This window comes from Peromyscus leucopus, chromosome 3 (genome assembly GCF_004664715.2).
Source record: "Peromyscus leucopus breed LL Stock chromosome 3, UCI_PerLeu_2.1, whole genome shotgun sequence".
Lineage (NCBI taxonomy): Eukaryota > Metazoa > Chordata > Mammalia > Rodentia > Cricetidae > Peromyscus > Peromyscus leucopus.
In genome coordinates, this window is record NC_051065.1 from 33172125 (window position 1) to 33197437 (window position 25313).

Here is a 25313-nt window from a genome sequence, read left to right on the forward strand (position 1 = left end):
GTTTGCATGGAAGAAGTTTCTTTCCTTCACCCCATGTATCATGCCCCAATCCTCCACCCCGCCCCCCCCTTTTTTTTTTTTTTTTGCTATTTCTGAATTCATTCCACATTTTTACCTTCTCATGTTTATATGTTGGATGCTAAATTTATTTTAAGTATTTTGAACATCATGTCTCACATTCTGTGGTGGTTATTGTTAATTGCCATCTTGAAAGCAGATACCTAGGTCATGGGCTCTGGGCATGCCTGTGGGGGGTTATCTTGATTACCTTAATTGAAGTCAAAGGCCTGCTCCCTGTGGGTGGGATCATTCCCTGGGCAGGTCCTGGACTGAGTAGTCATAGAGAAAGAGCTGAGGAGCAGCTTGCATTTATCTCTTTGTTTCCTGACTGTGGATGCAGCTTGACCAGCTGCTTCAAGCTCATGCCTCCTTGACTGACATCCCCACCATGGTAGATTGGACCTTGAACTCAGCTTTTTAAAGTGATCCCTTTCTCATTTAAGTTTCTCCTGTCAGGGTGTTTTATCACAGCAATTGGAAAATGAAGCTAAAACAAGCCTATTAAAACACACAAACTGCCGGGCTGTGGTAGCTCACACCTTTATCTAGCACTTGGGAGGCAGAGGCAGGCAGATTTCTGTGAGCTTGAGGCCAGCCTGGTCTACAGAGAGAGTTCCAGGACAGCCAGAGCTGTTACACAGAGAAACCCTGTCTCGAAATACAACAATTAAGAACAACAACAAAGCAACAATGATAACAACAAACAAATAACCAAACAAAACGAAAACACAAATTAATAAGAGAACAACACACAAATTAATTGAAAATAAGCATTTCAGTCACATAGAAACATTGAAAATGGAGATGCAAAAGCTGAGTTTCAACAATGTGTGCTCCGGACAGTCATGCTGTGGGACGACTGCAGGACAGTAGGAAATGCTTGCACATGTTCGACAGTCTGCATGGCCTGTTTGTTTCTGCTATTCTTTACCATTTGGGCTTCTGATATAGACATGAATCAGAACACTTCATTGATAGCAGTCATCAGAGGAGAGGAGGAGAGGGTCTGAGGGAGTAGTCCTCTAGGTTGTCTTGCCAAAGGTAGAGTGCTCCTTAGGGTAGTATATATCACCTCTATCATTGCCAGTAAACGACATGGTCTCTCTGGCATCTCTGACATCTCCACTTGTCTTTGACCTTTTATACAGAAACATGTCAATAGCTCTATTTTGTTGAAAAACAAAAGGGATCCCCAAGGCTTCCTCCATTCCTTTTCAGAGTCTATGGAGTCTGCACTATTTCTGTTTTCTCGGATAAGTTTTCTTGTGACTCTAAGTAGACCTGTCACCTTTGGAAGCCATTAGTCTGGCCTTAGAGCTTCTGTGGTTCCTTTGCTCCTCCATGCCCTTTTCTTGCCACTACTGAGATCCCTCTACCATTCCAGAGTTCTAATTACTGTTTCTTTCCTTTCTTGTACCTGATGCTTGGGGAGTGCTGCATTGATCTGCCTGTGTCCTTGCTAGCACTGTAGGCACCGATCTTTGTATTCTGTGCAGGCTTTCTGACACCGCCGAACCTGTTGTTACATCAGTTGCTTCATGTATACCCAGGTCTCTACATAACACCGCTAGTTCAGTGAAAGCAAACTCATTGGCTGGGGCATAGCTCAGTAGCAGAGCGCTTGGCCAGCATGTGCAGGGCCCTGGGATCAATTCCCAGCATGGCAACAGGAAATAAACAAACTAAGATCAACCAACTCATCGAAGGGTCCAAACTGTTCACTGCCTTCTACCCTGTTCTGCATGTTCTTTATCAAATGCCCCATCTGCTCCTGAGAAACATCCCAAATCACCTTGCGGTTCTGCTGCCCATTCACTCTTGTTCAACAGTACCTATAGTCTTGTGCATACTTCATAATTTCATTGAGCTAATTGCTTCTATATGGCTTCCCCACCTTAGCTTTGCCTGTCCTTGACTGCCATTGACTTAGTGGAGCCTTTTCGTTTCTTATCTCTCATCTCCACCCTCTCTTCTCCTGCCCTGACTTCCAGCTACCATTTACTTGGTGTCAGGAAAACTCATTTTCTCATGTTCTTAGGCATCTGCTTGCTCTTGTTACTGTCTAGATCCTCATGTTCTAAGATCCCAATCATTTTGAGCATACGAACCAAATCTTTAATATTACTTAAGAGTTGGCCTGTACCATTTTTTTTTCTGCCTGAATTACTTCCGCCACCAACTCCTGTCACTTAATTATCTAAACTTATCTAAATGTAGCATGTTCTCCAGCCAGTCAAACTTGTTGAATTGGCTGAGAGCACCATGTCTCAGTGCCTTCATTGTTGATTCCTTTCATCTTGTCAGGTTACACTTGTCTTTCAGATACCACTTCCTAAGTAGCTACTGTTGTGAACATTTGAAGGGATTGATAATAGTATGCCATTTCAAATATGCAAATTTAGTATGATTATTTCTAGCTAAAGTCATATAAGGAAATAGAACTTAAGCAGGTGCCATTTGCCCCACCCCTTTTTTCCCTACCTGTAGGGAGGAGAGTTCTTCATGTATTAAATCTGAGAAACAGCCTTGATCACCAGAGATGGATAATTGGGGTTTCAATGAATCTGAACACAAGCAAACTCTAAAGGAACCCTAATCTTCCACTCTGTCCTCTTCTCTCATGCAACTCTTGGTAGCATTTCTGGGGTTCATCCCATTGACCTCTCACACATGTACTGTACTTTGTCTTTGGTCATTACGCTTTACTTTCTTGTTTGAGTCTCTGTGTACATGGAAGATGAGTAAAACATTTATGCTTTTCTTTTGTTAACTAGCTCTTACATTATCTGGACTCTTCCATATATTCAAAGAGCCTATGTAAGAACCGAGGGGAGTGGGAATTTGTGTTCTGTCTTTCTTTCTCCTACAGCTCTTCTTCCATCCCCTATATCTTCGTATTTAGGCATTAAATGACTCTCTCCAGGCACCAAAAATATTTTTGAATCACCACATTCTTCTTATTCTTTTTCTCCTTTGCCCAGACCTAGTTTCAATTCCAACTTGGTTTCTGTCTTTTAGTATTCTTCCTAGCATGTACTAGTGCTTATTGGATGGTGTTACAAATAGAAAATATGAAATTGTTTTTAGTGGTATGTGATGTAACTTAAATGCTATATTCTCTGAATTTCTTCCAGCTTCTATAATATTTTAAGAAACCAGGTACCAGTTAAGAAACAGTATCAAAAAAGAAGCTTGGCCTTCTAAAGTGTTCTTGACAGCTTGTCAGTTGGAGCAGAGAAGAATGGATGGGTCCTGTTACTTCTCAGCCCCAAAATGAATGGTTCACCTCTGTGAACATCTCTAGTGACAGTGCACTCAGGTGACAAGGTAGCATATAGATGAGATCAGTTTGGCATAGATCATCATTCAGGAATCAAGTGTATTCACATGCATGTACACGTGTGTTCACATTCTCTTTCTCTTTTTCTCCCCTGTCCTCCTACCCCCCAGCTAAGGTATGCCTAACATTTCTTACTACTTGTCAATGTTAGGAATCATATTGAGAGATGATTCATTCTCTCTAGAGTCTAGGACTTACTCAGTAACTGTATATAGCAGTGAAAGTCTGGTTTGAATTAGAAAGTACTGTCTGTAGCCTTTGCTCCTATACAGTAACATCTGGTTTTCCTTCTAGTTATAAAAGTGGGAACATTATGTTTATCTAATAACGATAGAAGAATATTGATTGGGCTAGCATTTATACTGTTTTTCATATATGTATACCCATTCATAAATAGCATAAATTGTAATATTAGGATGATAATGATGTAATATTAGGATTTGTCAATTTTATTTTATGTGGTTTCTTTTTATAGTCATTTACCTTTTTCTCCCCATTCATACAGAACTACTGAGCAAATATTTCTCTTGATCTCATTTGTGCTGAAGCATCCTTGGTTTTGATGTCTTTTCTTTACTAACCAGTGTGTTTCCCCTGTAAATCATGACTGTTTGCCCATAGGCACTTCATCATCTTTATGATAGACTTTAGTTTTCCTTTATTCTTCCCACTCTTTATTCTTTTATGTGTTCTCCCAGACATTATTTCAATCTCTTTTTTATGTGGTGTTGTATTTTCTTTATTCTGTTTCTGAAATGAAGATGATGATTTGATAAATTCATGTCCAAGGAAGAGAAGGCACACATAGTTCGCTTTCCTTGATTCAGATCTATAAGTTCAAATTCAAACATAAATCATCTCCTAAGCATTCATATTCGGCTCTCCATATTTCTTTGTTTTAGACCTGCAGCATGCTGATGCTATATAGGGATGATGTGAAAATCAAACTGCATTGGTTAGAATGGTGAACACGGGTGGTTCTCAGCCTTAGATGTTTCTAAGATTCAGTGATATTAATAGTTCATGTTTCAAGATACTGACTGCATTACTCACCAGAATGTCTCTGAAAGTGTTTGAGCTTACATACCCAAGGAACAATTTTCATGTGGAACATTGCTCTGACAACTACGGCACTGGTCCAGTTGGGCAGAACCTCAGTGCTGCCTGGGAAACAGATGCCCTTTGCGTCCTGAGATGTTTGTGACCTTGTGATTTCCAGTGGTTAAAAACTGATGGCATCATTCTACACACTCATTTTATTATGATCAGAAAATGGAAATGCTGTACTTAGTAACTATTTTCATGAAATTTTGATGAGTGAGCAAATGTTTGCCTTTTGATTCTCAAGTTGCCCCTGTCATTTTTCTCATGCTGATTTTGGGGGCCTTTCAGCACCCAGAAAGGGTGTACACACATGCAAACGTAAGAACCAAATGAAAACAAATAACTCCAACAATAATAAATTTTGAAAATAATGAACCCCTGTAATAAAGGTCAGTGGGCTTTTTAGTTTTGTTGTTGTTTTCAGTTTGAAGGTGGAATGGGAACTGGGAGGGAGGATAAAGATTTAACTATATGAAGTGTGTCTATAAAATATCACCCCATTAGCATTATTGGCAGGAAGTCTGACAGAACTTTCTTCCTTCTGATTCCACAGTATCAAGTCATGGGTGGATAAGATGCAGGAAGACCTTGTCACACTGGCAAAGACGGCAAGTGGCGTGACTCAGCTTGCGGATGTGAGTACTCCAGTTTGTTAATTCTCTGCTTAGTTTGAATGCAACTATGTCTTTTAGGAAACCGTGGCTCTGTATTGCAGAGAGTGTATGATTCCTGTGGAAACCGTGGCTCTGTATTGCAGAGAGTGTATGACTCCTGTGGAAATCGTGGCTCTGTATTGTGGAGAGTGTATGATTCCTGTGGAAACCATGGCTCTGTATTGTGGAGAGTGTATGATTCCTGTGGAAATCGTGGCTCTGTATTGCAGAGAGTGTATGATTCCTGTGGAAACCGTGGCTCTGTATTGCGGAGAGTGTATGACTCCTGTGCAGTTATCACAGTGAAATTTTGTGGTAGTCCCTGCACAGCCCGAGTTATTGGAAACCAGAATGGCATGACTAACAATGAAATTGTTAAGCACCCCCTCCCCTCCCCTCCCAGATTCAGATTTAGATGCCATATACTTCTTGAACTGTGCTTCCAAGGGCTGGAGAAATGGCTTGGTAGTTAAGAGCACTGGCTGCTCATCTAGAGGTCCTGAGTTCAGTTCTCAGTAACCACATAGGGGCTCACAACCATCTGTAAAGAGATCTTATGCCTTCTTCTGGTATGCAGGCGTACATAATAAATAGATTAATCTTACAAAACAGAACTCTGCTTCCAGTCTTCAGAATGTATTTTAGAATTTTCCAATAATGATGAGTAAGTATAGTTTGAATGTCCTTAATATAAGCACTTCTTCAATCTTTGAGTATAGATTTTTACTTTAAAAATACTTGAAAAGTGTTTATAGTCATTTCGATTCATCATTGAAATTTGTATAAAGGTTTTGATGCACAAAATGGGGACACAATTAAAGGGAAATTATTCTTAAAATTTCAAAACTGGCTCTGAGGGTTACTCTAAAAAAATTTTGGAAAGCGATTGAATTATATAATAGAAATAGAAACATTATGTAGCAAATTAGACATATTTTGCATAAGTATTCTGTATGATTATGTGAGTATCCTATATGATTATTACAAATTAAATGTCATTTTAAAGTTCTCACTGCTTACTGAGAAAGTAATATAAAAATATGGAAATATTTTCATCCTGTGCTCTTAAACAATTATGCCTTTAATATTCTTACCCTTTGATGTGTTAATTAGTTGAAATTGTATAAAAAGAGTTTCATAGATGGGTATGGATTTAAACTAGGCATGTTCATGAGTTTGATTTATTTTTCATTTTCATGTATTTGAAAATGAAGTTAGGACTCAATAGTAAACATTATTTTTTAATGAATCACATGCACCTATACATGAAAGTAATTTATATATCATTTTTACTGCACCCATGTTTTACCTGTTATAAGTCATATGAGGTGAGGTGGGAAATTTTACTCTGGCCATTACATCTGGCCATGCACTCAAAAAGGTTTGGATATTATGGTATTTTGCAAATTATATTTTCCAGTTAGGAATGGTCCACATGTATAGTAATGTTCTCCTTTGGGAGAGACTGCAATATATAGTTAACTATGTACTAGAAATTCCCAAAGAAAACCTGCAAATATGTTAAAAATATTCTTAGAATGTCTTCATAAAACAGTTGCAGATATTAAACTGTAAATGTGCATTAACAATCCCTTATTGATATTGTATATCCCTAATTTGAAAATCTAAACTCTAAATACTCTCCAATCTAAAACTTTTGCAGTGTTCAGTGCACAGGTATGATAGAGTTCTGTTCTAACGCATGTATGCTCAGCACACTTGGAGGACATCTCCTTGGGAACGTAAGATTTGCATCAACTGTAAACGAATTTCAGTTCACACTCAGTCCCATCCCTGAGCTATCTATCTCATTCTGTATATATAGATATTCAAAAATCTGAGGAAAGCTGGAATCTGAAGCAATTTCAGTCCCACATTTCTAAGGAGGTATAATTACCAGGTATCTGCAAGATATTTGGGGATGAAATGTGTTTCTTGTGAATACTGATGGTCCCGAGTGCTTGGACACACAGACAGAGGGAGGGTGTACCCTCCACTTTGTGATTAGAAATGACTCACTTTAGAAATACGTGAGTATGTGCCAGAGTATTGGGTATGATGGTGAACCTCTATTTGAGGGACAGGATTTGTAGAAGCAAATATTATTTGTTAATTTTTATTTTTATAGAGTTAAGTTGACTATGGGAAAATTTTCATTCAACCCCAGTATCAAATGACACATTCTACTGTTAGGTTTTATAACTTTTATTGCTGGGGGCTTCCCTTTCTCTCCTGCCTCCTTAGCCTTTCAGCCTTCACCTGGCTGATGTCCTGGTCACTCCTGCTGTGCCTGTGTGGAGCTTGTCTTGCTGAACTTGTTTTCTCTTTTTCTTCAAGAACTCCTCATGGAAAAAAGTCTCCTTTGCTTCCTACTCTGCTTTTCTGTAGAGTACAGATTACTTAGAAGATTATAAATACTAATGATCGGGTGGATGGCTTTCAGTTAGGAGAACAACATGGAACGAGGGAGAAAGGTCTAGATAATTTGTTTATGAGACACATGCCACAATATAGAAAAATTACAAAATTACATGGTGTATAATATGGGGGGATGGGAGAGAGAGACAGAGAGAGAGGGAGGGAGGAGGGAGCGGGAGAGAGAGGGGGAAGAGATTCATTGCTGGAAAAATTATTCAGATATTAAGTATAAGAAGAGATGACCCTGTCTTCCTCATTTCTTTTCCTAGCAAAAATGTCCATGATGTGTGCCAAGGAGGGGCTTTATTTGTTTTAGGTTTTTTTTTTTTTTTATCTCCCATAGGAATTTAAAACTAAAATTGGCTGAAGAATTCCAGAATTGAGAGTGAACTTTGAGCTGAGATTGGAGGCATTTTTAGCAGCATGGTCTATTGTTTGTTTTATTCAGTGCTGGGATGCAACTCAAGGCTTTGTGCATTGGATGGCCTCCTACAAAACTGGACTCTTTGGGTAGTGCTAGGGGAATGGTGGCCCCAGAAGTTGAGCACAAGGTGGAATTCATTGGGTCCCAAGATTGAAAGTCACCATTGTAGAAATAGTGCTTCTTCCCGAGTTAATGGCCTTATTTTTAACTGGCTTCATAGGTACATCTGTTTTAAGGTAAAGGCAAGAACCATTGTAATTAGCTAAATTATCAATGTAATTATTTTTGGAATTTTTTGAAAATTGTTCTATGGGAGCATAAAATATAGGCAAGGGAAAATAATAAATATTTTTGAATGAAATCTATACTTTAACTTTTCCTACGGGAGTGAATTATGTTGTATCAAAGGTCAAGCTTAGGGGCTGGGGAAGTGCCTCATGGATGCCATGCTTGCTTCACAAGCCTGGTAACCTCACGGCAATGCCAGGTGGGCATGGCAGCCTGTAATGTGATCTCAGGGGCAAAGATGGGATTCCTGCAGCCAGCTGAGGAGCCAGACTAGACAGATTCTTTGACATGTTGTCATTTCTCAGCCTTCGTTTAATGTAAGGATTCTCAACCTGTAGGTCACAACACTTTGGGGGGGGGTCACATATCAGAGATCATGCATATCAGATATTTGCATTACGATTCATAACAGTAGCAAAATTACACTTATGAAGTAGCAATAAAAACAATTTTATGGTTGGGGTCACCACAACATAAGGAAGTATATGAAAAGGGTCACAGCATTAGAAAGTTGAGAACCATTGATTTGGGTTCATGATGGGAAGATGTTCGGAAACAGGCACTCGGTTATTTAGTTGTAAGACATTTGGCTCATACTACAATGGACAAAAGTTAGTTATATTGTTCTGTGCAATTAGAAAAGTCAGAAATGGTAATCTTTATCCAAAGTGCTCAACCAAAATTCTACCAATGGAAGAGGTCAGAGTAAATAGTGTATGATAAGTAGCTTTACTAAAGATGTATTTAAGACATGATAACACAACTGAAGCTGTAATTTTAAAATTAACATATTATTGTCTATGAAACAAGACCAAAATTCTAAGATTTACACATAGCATGCTATTTCTTTTGTTTTTACTGTGCGGGAGATTGAGGCAAGGGTCTTGTGTGTGCTAGGCAGGCGCTCAGCTCCACCGCAGGACACAGGCACCATTTAAACAGTCTAAATTCCAGATGACTGCAGATATCCTCTGTCATTTCTGAATGTGTGCACACACACATTTTGCCAAGGAGGAGATAGTGACCGGGATGGTAAATGGAGAATGTGATGTTTAATCACTGACAGATAATATTTTCAACTTGAGTCTTCATGATATTCTTGAAAACAACATCTATGAGTTCATAAAACATTCATACGCAACCATTTCTTTCCTTAATCTACTGAAAAGTATTTTATCTTGATGATATTCTGAAAATTTGGCCTATATCCAAATGAGGAAACATTCTAAATGAATGGGCTCTGTAGTAATGAGAATTTGCTTCATGCAAATGTTTTCTAAAAATAAACCGATGAGTAAAAGCTATTGTTTGTCTTCTCTGTGCGATTCATTCCTGAATCTGCAAATGTTGTATTAACAGGGAACAGAAACCCGTCAGTACGTCAGAATACCTCAGTCATTATATTGATTGCTCCTCCTACCTTTACCCCAGGGAAAGCAAGCCACAGCCGTGTAAAGAAAATACAGTCACCTGGGAGATCTGCTGTGTCTTTTGTGGACATTTGTCTTACATCTCCTCCTTTCTCTTTGGGGCTTTCTCAGAACCCCCTCTTTACTAGGGAGAAGGGTTTGGGGGTTGTCATTTATTTTGGCTTAGTATTTAGGGGAAACTTTGTAAGGCCTTGGTTTCAGCGGAACTCAGGGCTTTTGGAAGATAGTTCGCTCCTGAGAAGGAAGTCTAGTCCAGGGACAGGCAGCTCTGCAGGGTGCTTCTGACTGGTACTCTGTTCTTAGCTAAGAGTTCTTCTCCCTGCGTTAAGGTATGAACTCATTGCATGAAAGTTTTATTGCAAGGTCTTGGAAATAACTCACTTAGGGAAGTGCTTGCTGTTCATGCCTGAAGACCTGGGTTCAGGTGAGTTCAGGTCCCTTCACCCACCTGAAAAACAGGCACAGCGGCCATGACTGCAATCTCAGCTCGGAGTTTATCTTCCCACTGTTGGTTCTTCAAGCCCTGGTTTGTAGTTTCCAGTTTGTAGTTCCCAGGACACACACTGAGGTTGTCTCCTGGCCGATGTACTGATTCTTTTTTTGTTTTTGTTTTTTAGAGACAAGGTTTCTCTGTGTAGCTTTGCGCCTTTCCTGGGACTCACTTGGTAGCCCAGACTGGCCTCAAACTCACAGAGATCCGCCTGATTCTGCCTCCCGAGTGCTGAGATTAAAGGCGCGTGCCACCACCTGATTCTTAACTCTTAGGTTATCTGTCATTTACCTCAAGGGACTTTTTTACGTCCTTCCATGCTATAAGACACAATGGTACTGTGTGGCATCGAGTTGCTTTGTGACTGACCCATTTTGGTAATCATGCCTGGTTACCTGTTGTCTCCTTCTGCTGTGGGACATAGGCTTGCTCTTTTACAATGACATGAAGCTCAAATTCCCTCCACTCTGATATCCCAGTCTTAACAAACTGACAGCTAGGGCTGATGAAATGTAATTTTACCTTTTTATAAAATGAAAAAATTGTTGTTATATGTGCAACATCTAATTATAGCATACATTGCTTACAAAACTAGCTACTTATAATAATCTTCTTGGGATATCTGGGATATCTGCAGCATTTCCTGGAATACTGTATTATAATTTCCAAAATGTTTCTTTGGAAATTCTGTTAAAAATTTTAAGTGGGGCACTTTGTAAATAGTACATTTGTGATATTTTAAAATATTATTTTCAAGATTATGTTGGAAATAGTCAATTTAAGAAGTTTTTAATGAAAAAGTTAAAAATGATATCTTAGATTATTATCACAACAAAGCTTGGTCTTTAAATGTAACAATGAAAGCCATTCACTACAGTTAAGATTCTGAGTGAGAAAAAATGTGCAGGTGAGTTTACTTTTTGTGCAGGCTGTGTGATGCCTGGTCAGCAGAGAATGTGCATTCTGAAGCTCTGAAGTATCTTAGTGTGTCATGACATAGATCGTCTTGTTGTGTTCTCTTTCTGCTCTACATTCTTTCCAGTACAAAGACCGAAGCCGGTATCACATAGCTTCTGAGGCATTGGCATGACTCTACTGTAGCTCTGTCTAGTTCCGACAACCATAACTATTCACTATACACCGGTTCTTCCTTCAACAGAGAAAACCGGATAAATGACTGTGAAGACAATCATTCAAACTTTCAGGAAAAGGAAAAAAAAATCAAGAAGCAAAGGTCCTTAGACCATGCTTCAAATAATGACAAATTAACATATTAAGATTATAGATATAGATTGTTAGCTATGGGAAACTGAATCTACTTATTTTATGAATAGATATCATGCCATTGTAAATCTCTATGTAAAATATTCTAACCTGAAAACTATTTTCTACATCTATATTGGGAAACTTTCATGAGATTCCCCAATATCTCGGATAATGAATGCTATCATGTTTTTTAAAACCATAAAGCTGAAGATAGTTCTTTCAGAGGGTGATTTTATAATATTGATTCACTTTCATTGTCTAAGGGAGTATTCCAATTATCATTTTCTATGTAAAATAGTATACTCAGCTATTTACACTGGCTTCCTTAGCTTCATACACTTAAATGTTATGAAGCAGATTTTGGTTTTATTTCTTGTGTTATCCAGCTTTCTGTTGCTATATGAAACACTTGAAGTAATTAACTGAAAGTTTATTTTGACTCAGGAGGGATTCTGATCCATGAGTGACTGGCCTCATAGCTTTGGGCCTATGACAGGTGAGCACATCATGGTTGCAGAGCATCACAGAGTGAAAGTGTTGACCTCATGGCCAGGAAGCAAAAGAGAAAAGTAGAGAGGATGCTGGTGACTCCACTTTTCCTTAAGAGCATTTCCCCAAAGCTCTAAAAAGCTTCCAATAGGTCCTACCCCCATGAAAGTTCCAGTACCTCCAAATAGTATCACTTTAACACATGAGCAATTGGAGAACAGCTACTATTCAAACTACATTATTTCTTAAGTATTTAAAAAAATACCAGAAAGAAAATTATATACATGGGAAAGAAATGAATTTGCAATCTCCTCATTCTTGAAGACACCTAGTGACATGTCTGGCACATGATGAGACTTAGTAAATGTATGTCTGAATCCATCTCCAGTTATTGTGCAGTGCATTTTACACCCCCTGGACCACAAGAGAGATACATCAGTACATTTCACATCAATAAGCCCCATTGTTCTTACAGCACAACTAACTGTCCTAGATCAATTCAAATGATGTTGAGGTTTATCTATTTGTAAACTTGAATCAATTAATCAATTCAAGTATTGATTTTCTAGAATCTCATTTTAGTCCAAAATAAAAGAGGTTCATGTTGGATGGAAATCTTCCAGGATAGCCGGGGTGTTTAAGACAGGACACGATAATCCATCCTAGGAAAGCGTAAGCCATCTGGTGATATGCAGGAGACCTGGGTGAAACTAATTATGAGGGTTTTTTTTAACCACAAAACTAATGTTCCTGGAATATTTTGAATGAAAGTCTACAAGGTCAGTGTTCAAAAGACTTCAGAGTTTTCATAAATTGATCATTTTAAGAGCACATGGTGATTTAAATCCTTAAAAATACTAGTTAGCTAGCATTGTCCTAAAATCTATAAGCACAGGCACACAAGGATGTGTTTCAATGGCCAAGTGCTTTCCTAATAGGGGTATTCCCCTGAGATCAATCTTTAGCAATTTCCACTCCCCCAAATGTATACATAAATAAATGTGTGTGAAGTGTGTGTGTGTGTGTGTGTGTGTGTGTGTGTGTGTGTCCATCCTCATTGAAAACTCACATCTTCTTCGGTAGATGAATGTCAGAGTTTGTATCCAGTTGAAGCAAGCATTTGTCATTTAGCACTCGTGCTCAGCTGAGGCCAGGCTTTAGAGCATGGAGGGCCTAATTGATGCCAGAACAAAAGCAAGTGGAGCTGGTTCTGGTACATGCCTGGATTCACTTTCACAAGGCAATAAAAAGCTGCCAGGCCCTGGCTTTAAAGATGGTTTAGTCATGCATGTGAGCCCCATCTGCCTGGTGCATTGGGGATTTCCTTCTCAGATCAGCCCTCCAGCCAAACACAGCCACTGCTCCTGCCCCCACCCTCCAGTTTCTCCTCTCCTGCTGGGAGTGGACAGGTTTTGTGATCCAGGTGCTGCCTGTGCCACTGGAGGGAAATCCTTCTGCAGACACCAAGATGAGCCAGAAATGAGGTTGGGTCTTAATTTTATATACTATGTTAACTTTGGCATAGTTTATTCAGTGATTTAAATAAAAAGATACTCAAACAGGAAATACCCATATTTAATATGATAAAAATAAAACCACCATTACAAAGCTATCCACAACTTTAACATCAACTCTAGTGCTTTCAAGTTTTCAAGTTCTCTAGATGTGAACTGTCTCGGAGGGCCTCTGTTCACTTCTCTGAACCACAGCAGCGGATTCATGCGCCTTTTCTCATTTCTTTTCTCTTTCTCCATAAACTTAAAAAGTAAACTTATCCTTCCTAGCCACAGAGGGGAGAATGGCACAAAGACCTTCATAGTCCATCTGGTCTCACCTAAGTCTCCTTTGTTCGCCATTCTTCAAATGAGGGTGACAGTTAATACCAAGTTTTGAAGTCGGACTGCCAGAAAAGCTTCAACCTGCCCCCAGTGTACATGTGAACTGCTGGGACATGTGTTTCTCATTAGTGGTCTGACCTTTTATTTTTGCACGGTAGTAGTCTTTCCGAAAGTCTACTTCTGTATGTTTTTCTGATGTGCATACAGACTCTAATCATGCTGAAGTAAAAGGAGTGGGTCTTTCTAAGGCTTTGCTCTGGCCTTTAAACCCGTTCTAATGGAAATTCACGAGCCAAATAAACAGCCATTGCTCTTCTTCTCATTTGACACAGATTTATGAAAAATACCAAGAGCTGTATACCGTGGAGCCAAATAATGCACGCCAGCTGGTGGAAATTGCAGCCAGAGACATTGAGAAACTCCTGAGCAACCGATCTAAAGCCCTGGTGGTGAGTGAGAGCTTGTGTTTTCTCTCTTAGTTATTCCCCTGGGCTCTGGGTTATTTATGTTTCTTGCTGTGTTTGAGCTTTTTATTTGGTATACTTTTTTTTTTCTCTTTGTAACTGTGTTCAACTTGAGTTCATGGAATCAATGTGAATCCTAAATAAACAGATAATTTTCTTCTACCTGTTGCTTTATTTTTATTATATTACCACTTTCTTTAATCAGAGATGTATATTTAATGAATATATGCAAATTTATACCTATGTGAGTCATTATACATTATAATCTACTGAACACATTTTAATCTATACTAAAACATAATATTGTTATTATTGCTAGTACATGAACTGTAACACTCTCCTGTTCCATAATTCCATATTCCTACCAAAGGTGTCCAGTGTGCCAGATAATCAATTAACTTCTTCTGACCTTTAAAAGCATTTTTTCCTCTTATACTAGCTTTACTATACAATTTTTAAAATTTTTCTGATTTTAAGTTGTAGTAATACATCATTCTGTATGTTGCCTTCAAGGCTTGCTTTTCTTCACCCATTTGTATAGTTTATTAGCTTTAATTTATATATAATTCCAGTTCTGCACCATCCTGATACCACTTACTAGAGGACTGAGGTCATGCATAGTATTGAACCCTAAACAAGTATCTATGAGTATCTGTGGGCGATTGGTTCAAAGAGCCCTCCAATAGGCAGAGATTCACAGTCCTTTCTGTAAAATGATAGAATATTTCCATATAACATGCATGCATCTTTCTGAATTCTCTAAATCATCTCTAAATTAATGACAATACCTAAGACAATGCAAATGATGCATGGGTGTTCTGCATACTCTGTTGTTTTAAGAAACAACAATAGGAAAATCATACTGTACATGTACTGTACTAATTCAATTTTAAAAGTTACTTTCTGTCTCTGATATGTTGAATTTGCTGATACAGAGTCCATTGATCTAATTATACTGTATTTTTCCCTATGATCAAGTTTTAGTCATAAACTGACATGAGATTAATAACAATTAGCACTAATAAAATTACAGTAAAGTAATAAAAGTTGTCTCCAAATATCTTGCTTAACTGTGTGCACTCATCTTGTGATGCTCTAAGATGATGCATGCCTAAGTGATGAAATGAGGTGAATGCACTAGGCATTATGTTATTGCAAAGACTGTAAGAACAGTGAGACTGTCATGGTCATGTGATAACTGGGGTGCCTGATATACTAAATGACTGCAGAAAAGATTGCTTATGTACTATGGGTATCCTGGCTCGACAGGATGGCTCATGTTCTCGGCAATATGTAGTGAGGTTTTATTATGGTATTCAGGATGGCATGAAATTTACAATGTATGGATTACTCATTTCTCAAATTTTACTGTTAATATTTTTAGGCTATGTAGGAATGCAGGTAATGGGCACCATGGAAAATAAAAGCACAGATAATAAAGGGTGGTTATATTCAGTCAGATACTACTTAAGGAGCATCATGGATTCAGTCCAGGAAAGTAGAATTGCCAGACAAAGGTTAATTCACAAAATTCCTTCATATGATAGCTGTTTTCCCCAAACATTTTGTCTGCTTAGTTTCCTACTTGGAATATCAAAGATTTTATTAGTTCATATTCTGAACAGATGCAGCAATGTCAGAGCTCTGAATTTTCTGCAAGTAAATGGCTATAAAATGGGGTGTACCTCTGATAATTTCTGAAGAGAAAGTACTTTCAGTCTGAAGAGCTATACATTCAGTCATTACCTTTAGTCTCTAGTGAAATATCTATTCATATTATTTGCACACTTGTGTTCTTTTCTTTGATTTATAGGTGGTCAATTATTGGTGTTATGTAAACTAGTTAATTTTTATTTGTAGCCTTTTAATTGTCTTTATTGTGTATTTTGATAAATTCTTCATTTTAATGTAGTTAAATTCAACTTTATATGACTAGTATTTTTGAGTGTTCTGTTTGGAGAAGTCCTCCATTACTATTAAATCATATATTCTATTTAAAATATGATTAATTGTAAAGATTCCTAAATTTTGTTTTCCATACTGAAGTATTTAATACATCTGCAGCAGAATTGGTATATAATTTCAGGTTTCAATTTAAATGAACCTTTTTCCAGATGCTTTTCCCATGAGCATTAATTGGTTACCTCAGTATTATCATATGTATTTTTAAAGAAGTACCTTCAGGCTATCAGAACTTATTTTTATCTTTATCTATATTTTATATTTTACCTATATTTATGTTTGTCTAAATAATATAGGTTCAGTGTGTAATTAATCTGGAAAATCTAGACTGGGGTTTTGTTTTTGACATTATTATTGATGCAGAAAACTTTGAGAAATACTTTATATCTCTATACTGTTCTCTTGGCCTTCGAATGTTTGTGTGCATTCTTAGACACTTATAAATCCTTTGATTATGGTTCTTAAGGCATCTACAAGCTGATCTCTTTGTAATGTAGTAAGTAGGAATGTCTACTGTTATATCTGGTTTATCAGATTTCTATTTCAATATTTATTATAATTTAAAATATATAGCAAGTTTATCCATGGTAAGATAAACTTGTTAAAAGTATTATAACCTTTAATTTTCTTGGGATTAATTTTATTTTAAAACACGTAGAGATATAAATGTTTGCAACCTAAACTTTAATAGCATTAAGGTACTTCCTATTTAAGTGCTGAAGATCCTGATAATATCTGTAAGATACTGTTGAATGGAGTCATATGCATTATGTCTTAATCAGATTGACATGGGAGTGGGGACAGCTTTTGAGACTTTTTCTTATTTCTCATTTCTGGTTGAAGCTAAAGACACCTGATGTATTCTTTGAATTCTGTGGGGGATCGGTGATGATATTAACTGCATGATAGCAGAGTACAGAAGTCATAATGGCTAATTAGCATAGAATTAGTAAGATTTTATGTCTGGGAGAAAGGTTCATGTTTGTTTTCATACTAAGTACATTATTTAACTTACTTGATTCCATAAAGATAGAAAAGATGTTTTCATAGGGAAATATTTTGAAGTTAATTGAAACACAGGTGCTATGTTATTCTGTGAATGAATGCAAGATGGCATTTTTAATTTACCTCTGTTTTTGCTGTAGGCTATAGGAAGGGAGGCATCTAGATTAAAGTAGCTTTAGTTTACCTGGATGTTATATAATTTTATAAAAAGTACAGTTGAAAAATCATGAACATGCACATAAGAGGTAGATGATAGAATTATTATCAGTTAGACTTTATTGAATGCTGATTACTAAATAGAATGAGGTAATGTAATTCCTCACAGTAACACTATGGTGTAGGTACGGTTACTAGACTCATTTTTCAATGTAGAAACTGGGTCTTTCAGGGCTCTTGAAACTTGCCCAAGGAAATATATCTAATAAGTCATATATGCAGTGTTTTCAGACTTCAATATGCACACACATCACATATGGCTCTGATTAAAATGCAAACTTTTATTGAGTAGCCCGAGCTGGGCATACATTTCTCGCAAGTGTCCGGGTGCTGCTGATATGCCCTCAATGAAGCCAATTGGGCCTCAGAAGAGGAGAGGAGGCAAATCCAGGTGTTGCTGACTTCAGGCACTGCTTCCCGAACTACACAAGTCTATCCTTTATCTGCAGAAGTGTAGAACAGAGAAGGGGAGAAGACAACTAAATGTGTTCTGTTGTGTATGTGGAAGAGAAGAAGGGCTGTGAGTGCTCTCAAGATATGTCACAGTCACAGCCATTTGTTTGTGTTAGTTGATTGTAGGTATCCTGTCCCTACAAATACCCTATTTAACCTTTAATGCCCACACTGACAAATTCAGCCATCTTATTTCTAAGATTTATCTGTTTTATGACTTATTTTTTTTTCTAAACATTTCTTCAAAAATATCTTGAAAGCTGGATCAATATGATTGTCCTAATAATTGAATTACTTTTAACACAACCTTGGATGTTTAGGAGTAAAAGTGAAATAACTATTTAATACTGCTATTAGCATGCACTTCAGCATGAACTAGTCTGAGATGTCTGCAGGTGTTAACGAGCAATCCATGGGAGGAAGCTTTTCAACAAAACAGTCCCATGGTGTCCCCTGAGAGATGGACATAAATGAAATCAGTGGTCTCTGTTCAACAGCTGCCTGAGTCAAGGGATCTGCTTGGGAAATAAAGATCTCTAGGGATTTTGTTAAGAGAAAATGGGATCAAAATCAGAATAAACACATTTTTCACTTGACACTTTTCCAATTATAACATATACTTTCTCCCTCTTGTCGTCCCAGTAACTTTAATTAAAATGGCTCCAACTTATTATGAAGCTTTAAATACTGTAATTTGCTCTACTTCTTAATTTAACTGATATTCAGCATGAGTTGAAAATGAAAAGAGGAAGATCTTAAGTATTTTTAACTCACTATGAAATTATTTTGTTTGACTGCTTCTGGAAGGACTAGATTATCATCTAACTGAACAGTTTAACTGTCTTTTGAGCTGTTAGGCTGATAGTTTTACATTTCTTACATGTTATTGTGTAACTTGTCCGGTGGGGAAGCCCTCCGTCTTGGGCATCAGCAGCAGTCTGTTGCAGATCTTTGGACTGCCAGCTCCCAAATAATGACATGGAAACTTCTAAGTAATTATGAAAACTTGGCCTTAGCTTAGGCTTGTTCCCAACTAGCTCTTAGAACTTAAATTAACCTGTTTATATTAATCTATGTTCTGCCAAGTGGCTTGTTACTTCTCCTCAGTACGGAATGTCCGACTTCCTCTGTGTCTGGCTGGTGAATCCCCCGACAATCAGATTCTTCATCGGAGTTCCTCTCTCTCCCTGAAAGTCCCGCCTATCCTCTCTTGCCTAGGTATTGGGCATTCAGCTCTTTTATTAAAGCAATCAGAAGGTGCCTTAGGCAGGTGAGGTAAAATAAACATCTTCACACAGTGTGATCAAATATCCCATAACAAGAGTCAGATGAAACAATTCCATCCAAAGCTAGCCTGGTGAACCAACAATTTATCTGTGTTACTCAAAGAGCATGGGTGACTTGGCATACTGCATCACTGAACAGCACACCCCAGAACTGGTGATGAGTCGTGAAAGCTATCAGGAGAATTCCTTGCACAGGTTGCCTGTTCTTAAAGTTCCACTGAAGAGTCTTACCTACTCCAGCAGTTGTTCATTGCTTATGTAATCTCATGGAAGGACCTTACGAATCTTTTGACATTCTTGTGAATTGTTATAACATTAACTTGATCTCTGAGCCTCCCCCACCCACTTCATGATGGGGTGTTACAATCTGGAAGAAATAGTGACACAAGACTCCACCCCTTCATCTGGCTCTTTCATTTTCTTTCTTTTGCTCTCCACGGTGTTCTTTATTCATTTACTGTGCACTATGGATGTCTGATTATTTTCTCACCTATATGGCTGGATGCTTGCCTAAAATGTCATGGTCGAAGTTACTTATTCTCTGCAGTTTGACTAATAATGCTTCTCTACAGTAACCACTGTCTACTGCAAAAAAGAAATTTTTCTATAAGACCAATGCTGACAGCAGTATCAATCTATGGATGTAAAGAGAAATATTGAAAAGGCACTGATAGGTACTTCACATTTTTTTTTTTTTTTTTTTTTTTTTTTTTTTTTTAACAAAATAGTGAAAATAGCCTCCACACTGAACCAAATTTGGGATTCTAGGTCTAAAATCCAAACAGAAAGCATTTTGGTTGCACCTATAATTGTTATGCCACTATTGTATAAATAGGTGCTTCTTGCCTAACCGAGCAAACCTTTTGGTAATGATTCTTTCACAGCGCCCTACATAGCATCCATGATGCTTCAAATCCAGGAAGCAGGCAGCGAACTTTCAGCTGATTTACAGCTTAATTTTTTCCACGATCTGCAGCCAAAGAGTTCCGTGTATTCAGAAGTAAGGTAGCACTATCTGGTTTTGACCTGAAAGCAACAGTATTATGTGGAGTGCCTGAATGGCCTTTCTGGTCAAGTCATGAGGAAGTAACTCACTCACCTTTGACAGTGACATTTCATTCATTGGCTCCTGGAAAGTACCTTTTTCTACTCGTGCAATATGTCTTACTCCAGATTAACTGCCAATTTCACCACTCTTCTGAGTATGCCTTTGAATCTATAAGATACACAAGGATTAAATCTATAATGAAAGCCTTTTTATAGCATGTATGTATGCAGAATCTCTGAAGGTCTCCTGCCTCCTAATCTAAGGAAGTGTCAGGCTTTGGGATTCAGCATCTATGTGAATATTTAAAACCATCTTAGCAAGTTCAAGTACAGCAGGACAAGGTCCTATATCACGGAACTAAAATCAGTTCTGTGAAGTGTTATGGATGACAGATATTGCCATATAGCTCTCTGTGTGTATGTGTGTGTATATATATATATATATATATATATATATATATATATGTATACACATATATACACACATACACACACACATATATATGTATACATACATATACACACATACACACATATATGTGCTGTGGAATAATCCTCCTGTACATCGTGTAAATTATGCTCTCATTTGTTTAATAAAGAAGCTGACTGATAAACATCTAGGCAGGATAAGGATAGGCAGAAAAACCAAACTAAGGAGGGCAAGAGGAAGGGAGGAGTCGAGGGAGACTCAAGGTAGCTGCTCAAGATGCCAGAGAACTGGTAAAACCACAGCCATGTAGCAATGCATAGATGAATAGAAATGGGTTAATTTAAATGTAAGAGCTAGTTAGTAATTATCCTGAGCTAACGACTGAGCATTTTGTAATTAATATAAGCTTTTGTGTGTTTATTTGGGACAGGGTGGTATGGACAGAAAACTCCACCTCTGTTTACATGTATTCATGTGTGTATGTATATATGTGTGTGTGAGAGTGTGTATGTGTTTATGTATAACATATTTTAGTGGGTTATTGCCTACCCCAGTGAAAAGCTTTGTCTTTTCACCTGTACTCTGTGTCATTTTTACCTTCCTTCATTCTTTTCATGAACATTGCTCAAACTTTAATGCCTTTCATATACTCAAAACCAATAAAGGGGACTTTTGTTAGTATTTCCTTAAGAACTGTCTCACAGAAATTGCCATACTTTATTTTGAGTGACCTGGGCCGGCCCATTGTCTGGCTTTTTTTCATGCCCTGCTGATTTAATAAATTCACATGCTACTCTGTCATTCAGATCTACCAGAGCCTCCCTTACCTTGCAAAGACCTCATTTTGTCTCAGGGTTTATCAAAGGCAATAAAGCGCTGTGCCACTGCCAAGGTCCCCTATGCTTTAACTTCTTTATGAGATCTAGTGTGAACCCAGTTTTATCCACCCCAGCTGACTTGACATCAAACACCACTTTTCTCACACCAAATTTCTCAGTAATACATGTTCCCCATTTATTTATTGTCTTCTGGCCAGTGAGATCCATGGCAATAACATAGTGCTCCCAGTGGCTTATATGATTTTGTCCATCAGGTGCTGATTTGTCTTGAACGGCCTCGGTTTACAGTCTTTGTCTCAAGGAAGGTTAAGTAGTAATATGGCTGAATTGTTCTGCTTCCATGGCACCCAGATTGATGCCATCCAGTCCCCATTGCACAGCCTCATGAACCAAGCTGTGAAGACTCTAGCTTCTTGTGTGATGTTTTCCAGAGATGATAGCTCAGTGGGGAAAGAACTTGTCATGCAAATCTGGCTGGCTGCATCTGGTCCCCAGAATTCACATGAAGGTGAAAGGTTAGAATCAACTTCACAAAATTGTCCTGTCTTTCGTATGCCTGCCATGTCACGAGTGTCCTTCCCCAATAAAAGGAATGATATTATCACTAATAATCGTAAACTTAAAGTCTCGCCCAACTTAAGCAATTTTTTTTTTTCAAGACAGGGTTTCTCTGTGTAGCTTTTCACCTTTCCTGGATTTCGCTCTGTAGACCAGACTGTCCTCGAACTCACAAAGATCCTCCTGCCTCTGCCTCCCAAGTGCTGGGATTAAAGGTGTGTGCCACCACCGCCCAGCCAACTTAAGCAATTTAAATATAAAGTATTCTTTAATAATATTTTTCTCTACTGAGCCATTATTAAAGCCCACATCTGTGTTTCTCCCAAAGCTCAGGAGATTCAAGTTGTTGGCTACCCATAAGTACTCGTTAGGACAAATCTAATTTGTACGGTTTCTTACTAAGTGCTCTGTTAGCTCTAAGAAAATACCTCCATCTCATTCTCTGTTTTTTTTTTTTTCTGCTTTTCCTGATAAAGAGAGGATTCTGAGGACAGCATCCACATGTCTTTTCCCATTCTAATCGCTTCCTTACACAGGGAGGTAATTTCTGAATGGACAGTTTAATGTCAGTTGCCTGGATAGTTTGCTCACAAAGCATTCCATTCTTCTTACAGAGACTGCAGTATATTCTGTACTCTACCTGCCATTTGGGAATATCTCTATACTTACTTAGTAACTCTCTATCAAAATGTAGGCTGGATACCCCATACTGCATAGAGGAAAATGGCCACCCTGGAATTCTCCCCACAGATAATCCAGCAAGACATATTTCTACACACCTTATTACCTGTAGCAGGGCAACCAACTGCTCTTCCACTAAGGAAGCATACCATCCCATACTACCTGCACGAAAGTAGCCATGTGTGGACTGCCATTGTTGATGCTCCACACATAGACAGATCACCCTCAGTTCCATGTTGTGTCAACTTACAGCATGGGCCATGCAGCTCTTCCTTTCCAACTCATTTTCAGATCCCCGTTGTTTGGGCACCAATAGTTGTAAGACTTTCCTCTGAGGGACACAGACATTTGTCTATTCACCCAAAAAAGGGCAGTTCAAAAATATGAATCTGCCTATATCTGACTTGCTGAATGAATGAATTTATTGTGCTTACTTACAAGAACATTGGGGAAGAGTTGTTTGTGGGAACATGGATGATTCAGGTAGCTGTATCACTAGGAAGCCTGTCAGAGCATTAGTGGAGACACATGAAATATGCACCTTTGGGTGCAATTTGCAGATAGTTTCACTAATTACTCCTCATAACTCAGAGTCTTCTAATTTTCTTGTGAATCCAAGTGAATTTCTTGTTGCTTTCATTCCTTGGTTAGAGAATGCCTCAATCCAGAGGAAGTAGTTACATAGAGCCAGTAGGATTTGTGAAAATGTGGATGTCCAAGTCTTCATCTCTGGTGGCTTGGGAAACAGAAAAAGATAATCCAAGAAAAATTGAATCCATGCAAATGAGAAAAAAGTATAAGGAAGAACTATGAAATTCTTTAGTGTTACAAAGAATTGAAAGTTTATTTAATTTATCTAAAAGGAGTCTCAGGTTTCCTCTTATGTGAATAAGAGAGAAGTGTTGAATAATGGTTTGGGAGCAAATGACTGACAGGGAGTTTGTCTCGAGTTTTGTGAAGACAGTGAAGCACAGTGGTGAGTCTGGATGGAGGTCACTCCTGATTGTCCGAGAATGGAGGACAGACAGATAAGCATGCTTATAGTCTGCAGGGAAACTGTCTGTTAAACTAGAAGATAACGACAGACCTCTGAGTGAATCTTTGGTTTCCAGTAAAGCAAGTTAGAACAGGGTGATGGAATTTATCTTTAAAAAGTTGCTGAGTTCTGTCAGTTAGGGGGATATTACTATTAAATATAAATAGGACAAATAAAGAAGGTAGAGGAAAAAGTTCAAAGCAGTACTTCATGCACACTTAATTTCTTGATAAAGGAGAAGGCAATATTGCATGCAAAAAAATATATTTCCAGATGTTGGAGAGCAGGGCAAAGGAGAATAAAATAAAAAAAGATGGAATGAGTCTGCCAGTTGGAATTAATGACTAATGAATAAAATAAACTTACTAACATTGTAAAAGAACGGAGGATACAAAATGCCCTTCTGTGACATCCTAAGAAACATAAGGATTTCAGAGCAGCCACAAAATTCTGTTTGTACATATATATGCATGCATGCATATTTTAGATCTTGTCCATAATCTTTCTCGAGAGTTTAAACTTATCCACATTCAAGAGACCAAGAGAAAGATTCCTCTGGAAAAGAATGTGAAATATGGTTCCATTTCTTTATTACAGGAAAAAAATAGACTTTTCTTCCTTTAATTGAATAGTGAGGTCTTTGAGATGATTACTCAGAAAGTTAGTATATCCAAGTTGGTGATTTAAAAATACAAACAAACTAGATAAACCGCCATTAACTATACAAAATTGAAATTACTTTTACCTATTTTGATTAGATGCAAGCCTATGAAAGCTAAAAGTGAAGCCCTAGGTTAGAGTTCCTGCTGATTGAGAGAGCACTGAGGAGAGAGTCCACTGAACACAGGCTTCCACACAACTGAGGAGAGAGTCCACTGAACACAGGCTTCCACAACAAAGAGTCCTGAACAGGCTTCCACACAACTGAGGAGAGAGTCCACTGAACACAGGCTTCCACACAACTCAGGAGAGAGTCCGCTGAACACAGGCTTCCACACAACTGAGGAGAGAGTCCACTGAGCACAGGATTCCACACAACCGAGGAGAGAGTCCACTGAGCTCAGGATTCCACACAACTGAGGAGAGAGTCCACTGAACACAGGATTCCACACAACCGAGGAGAGAGTCCACTGAACACAGGATTCCACACAACCAAGGAGAGAGTCCACTGAACACAGGCTTCCACACAACTCAGGAGAGAGTCCACTGAACACAGGCTTCCACACAACTGAGGAGAGAGTCCACTGAGCTCAGGCTTCCACACAACTGAGGAGAGAGTCCACTGAGCTCAGGCTTCCACACAACTGAGGAGAGAGTCCACTGAACACAGGATTCCGCACAACTGAGGAGAGAGTCCACTGAACACAGGATTCCACACAACTGAGGAGAGAGTCCACTGAACACAGGATTCCACACAACTCAGGAGAGAGTCCACTGAGCTCAGGCTTCCACACAACTGAGGAGAGAGTCCACTGAACACAGGCTTCCATGCAAACCTGGGCAGAAGTGCAGCTCATGGCCAGAGCTATTCTGGAA

At 38.3% G+C, this 25313-nt stretch overlaps 1 protein-coding gene across 4 annotated transcripts in view; it reads left to right on the forward strand.

The window, feature by feature from the left end:
- Nucleotides 1-25313, forward strand: part of Cacna2d1 (calcium voltage-gated channel auxiliary subunit alpha2delta 1) — a 432593-nt gene that overhangs the window by 71050 nt on the left and 336230 nt on the right. For all 4 annotated transcript variants that reach the window (XM_037203556.1, XM_028862005.2, XM_028862012.2 and 1 more), the window contains exons 2-3: nt 5058-5139; nt 14133-14249. In XM_037203556.1, the coding sequence (XP_037059451.1) occupies nt 5058-5139; nt 14133-14249 (199 nt within the window). The remainder of the gene's footprint in view (nt 1-5057; nt 5140-14132; nt 14250-25313) is intronic.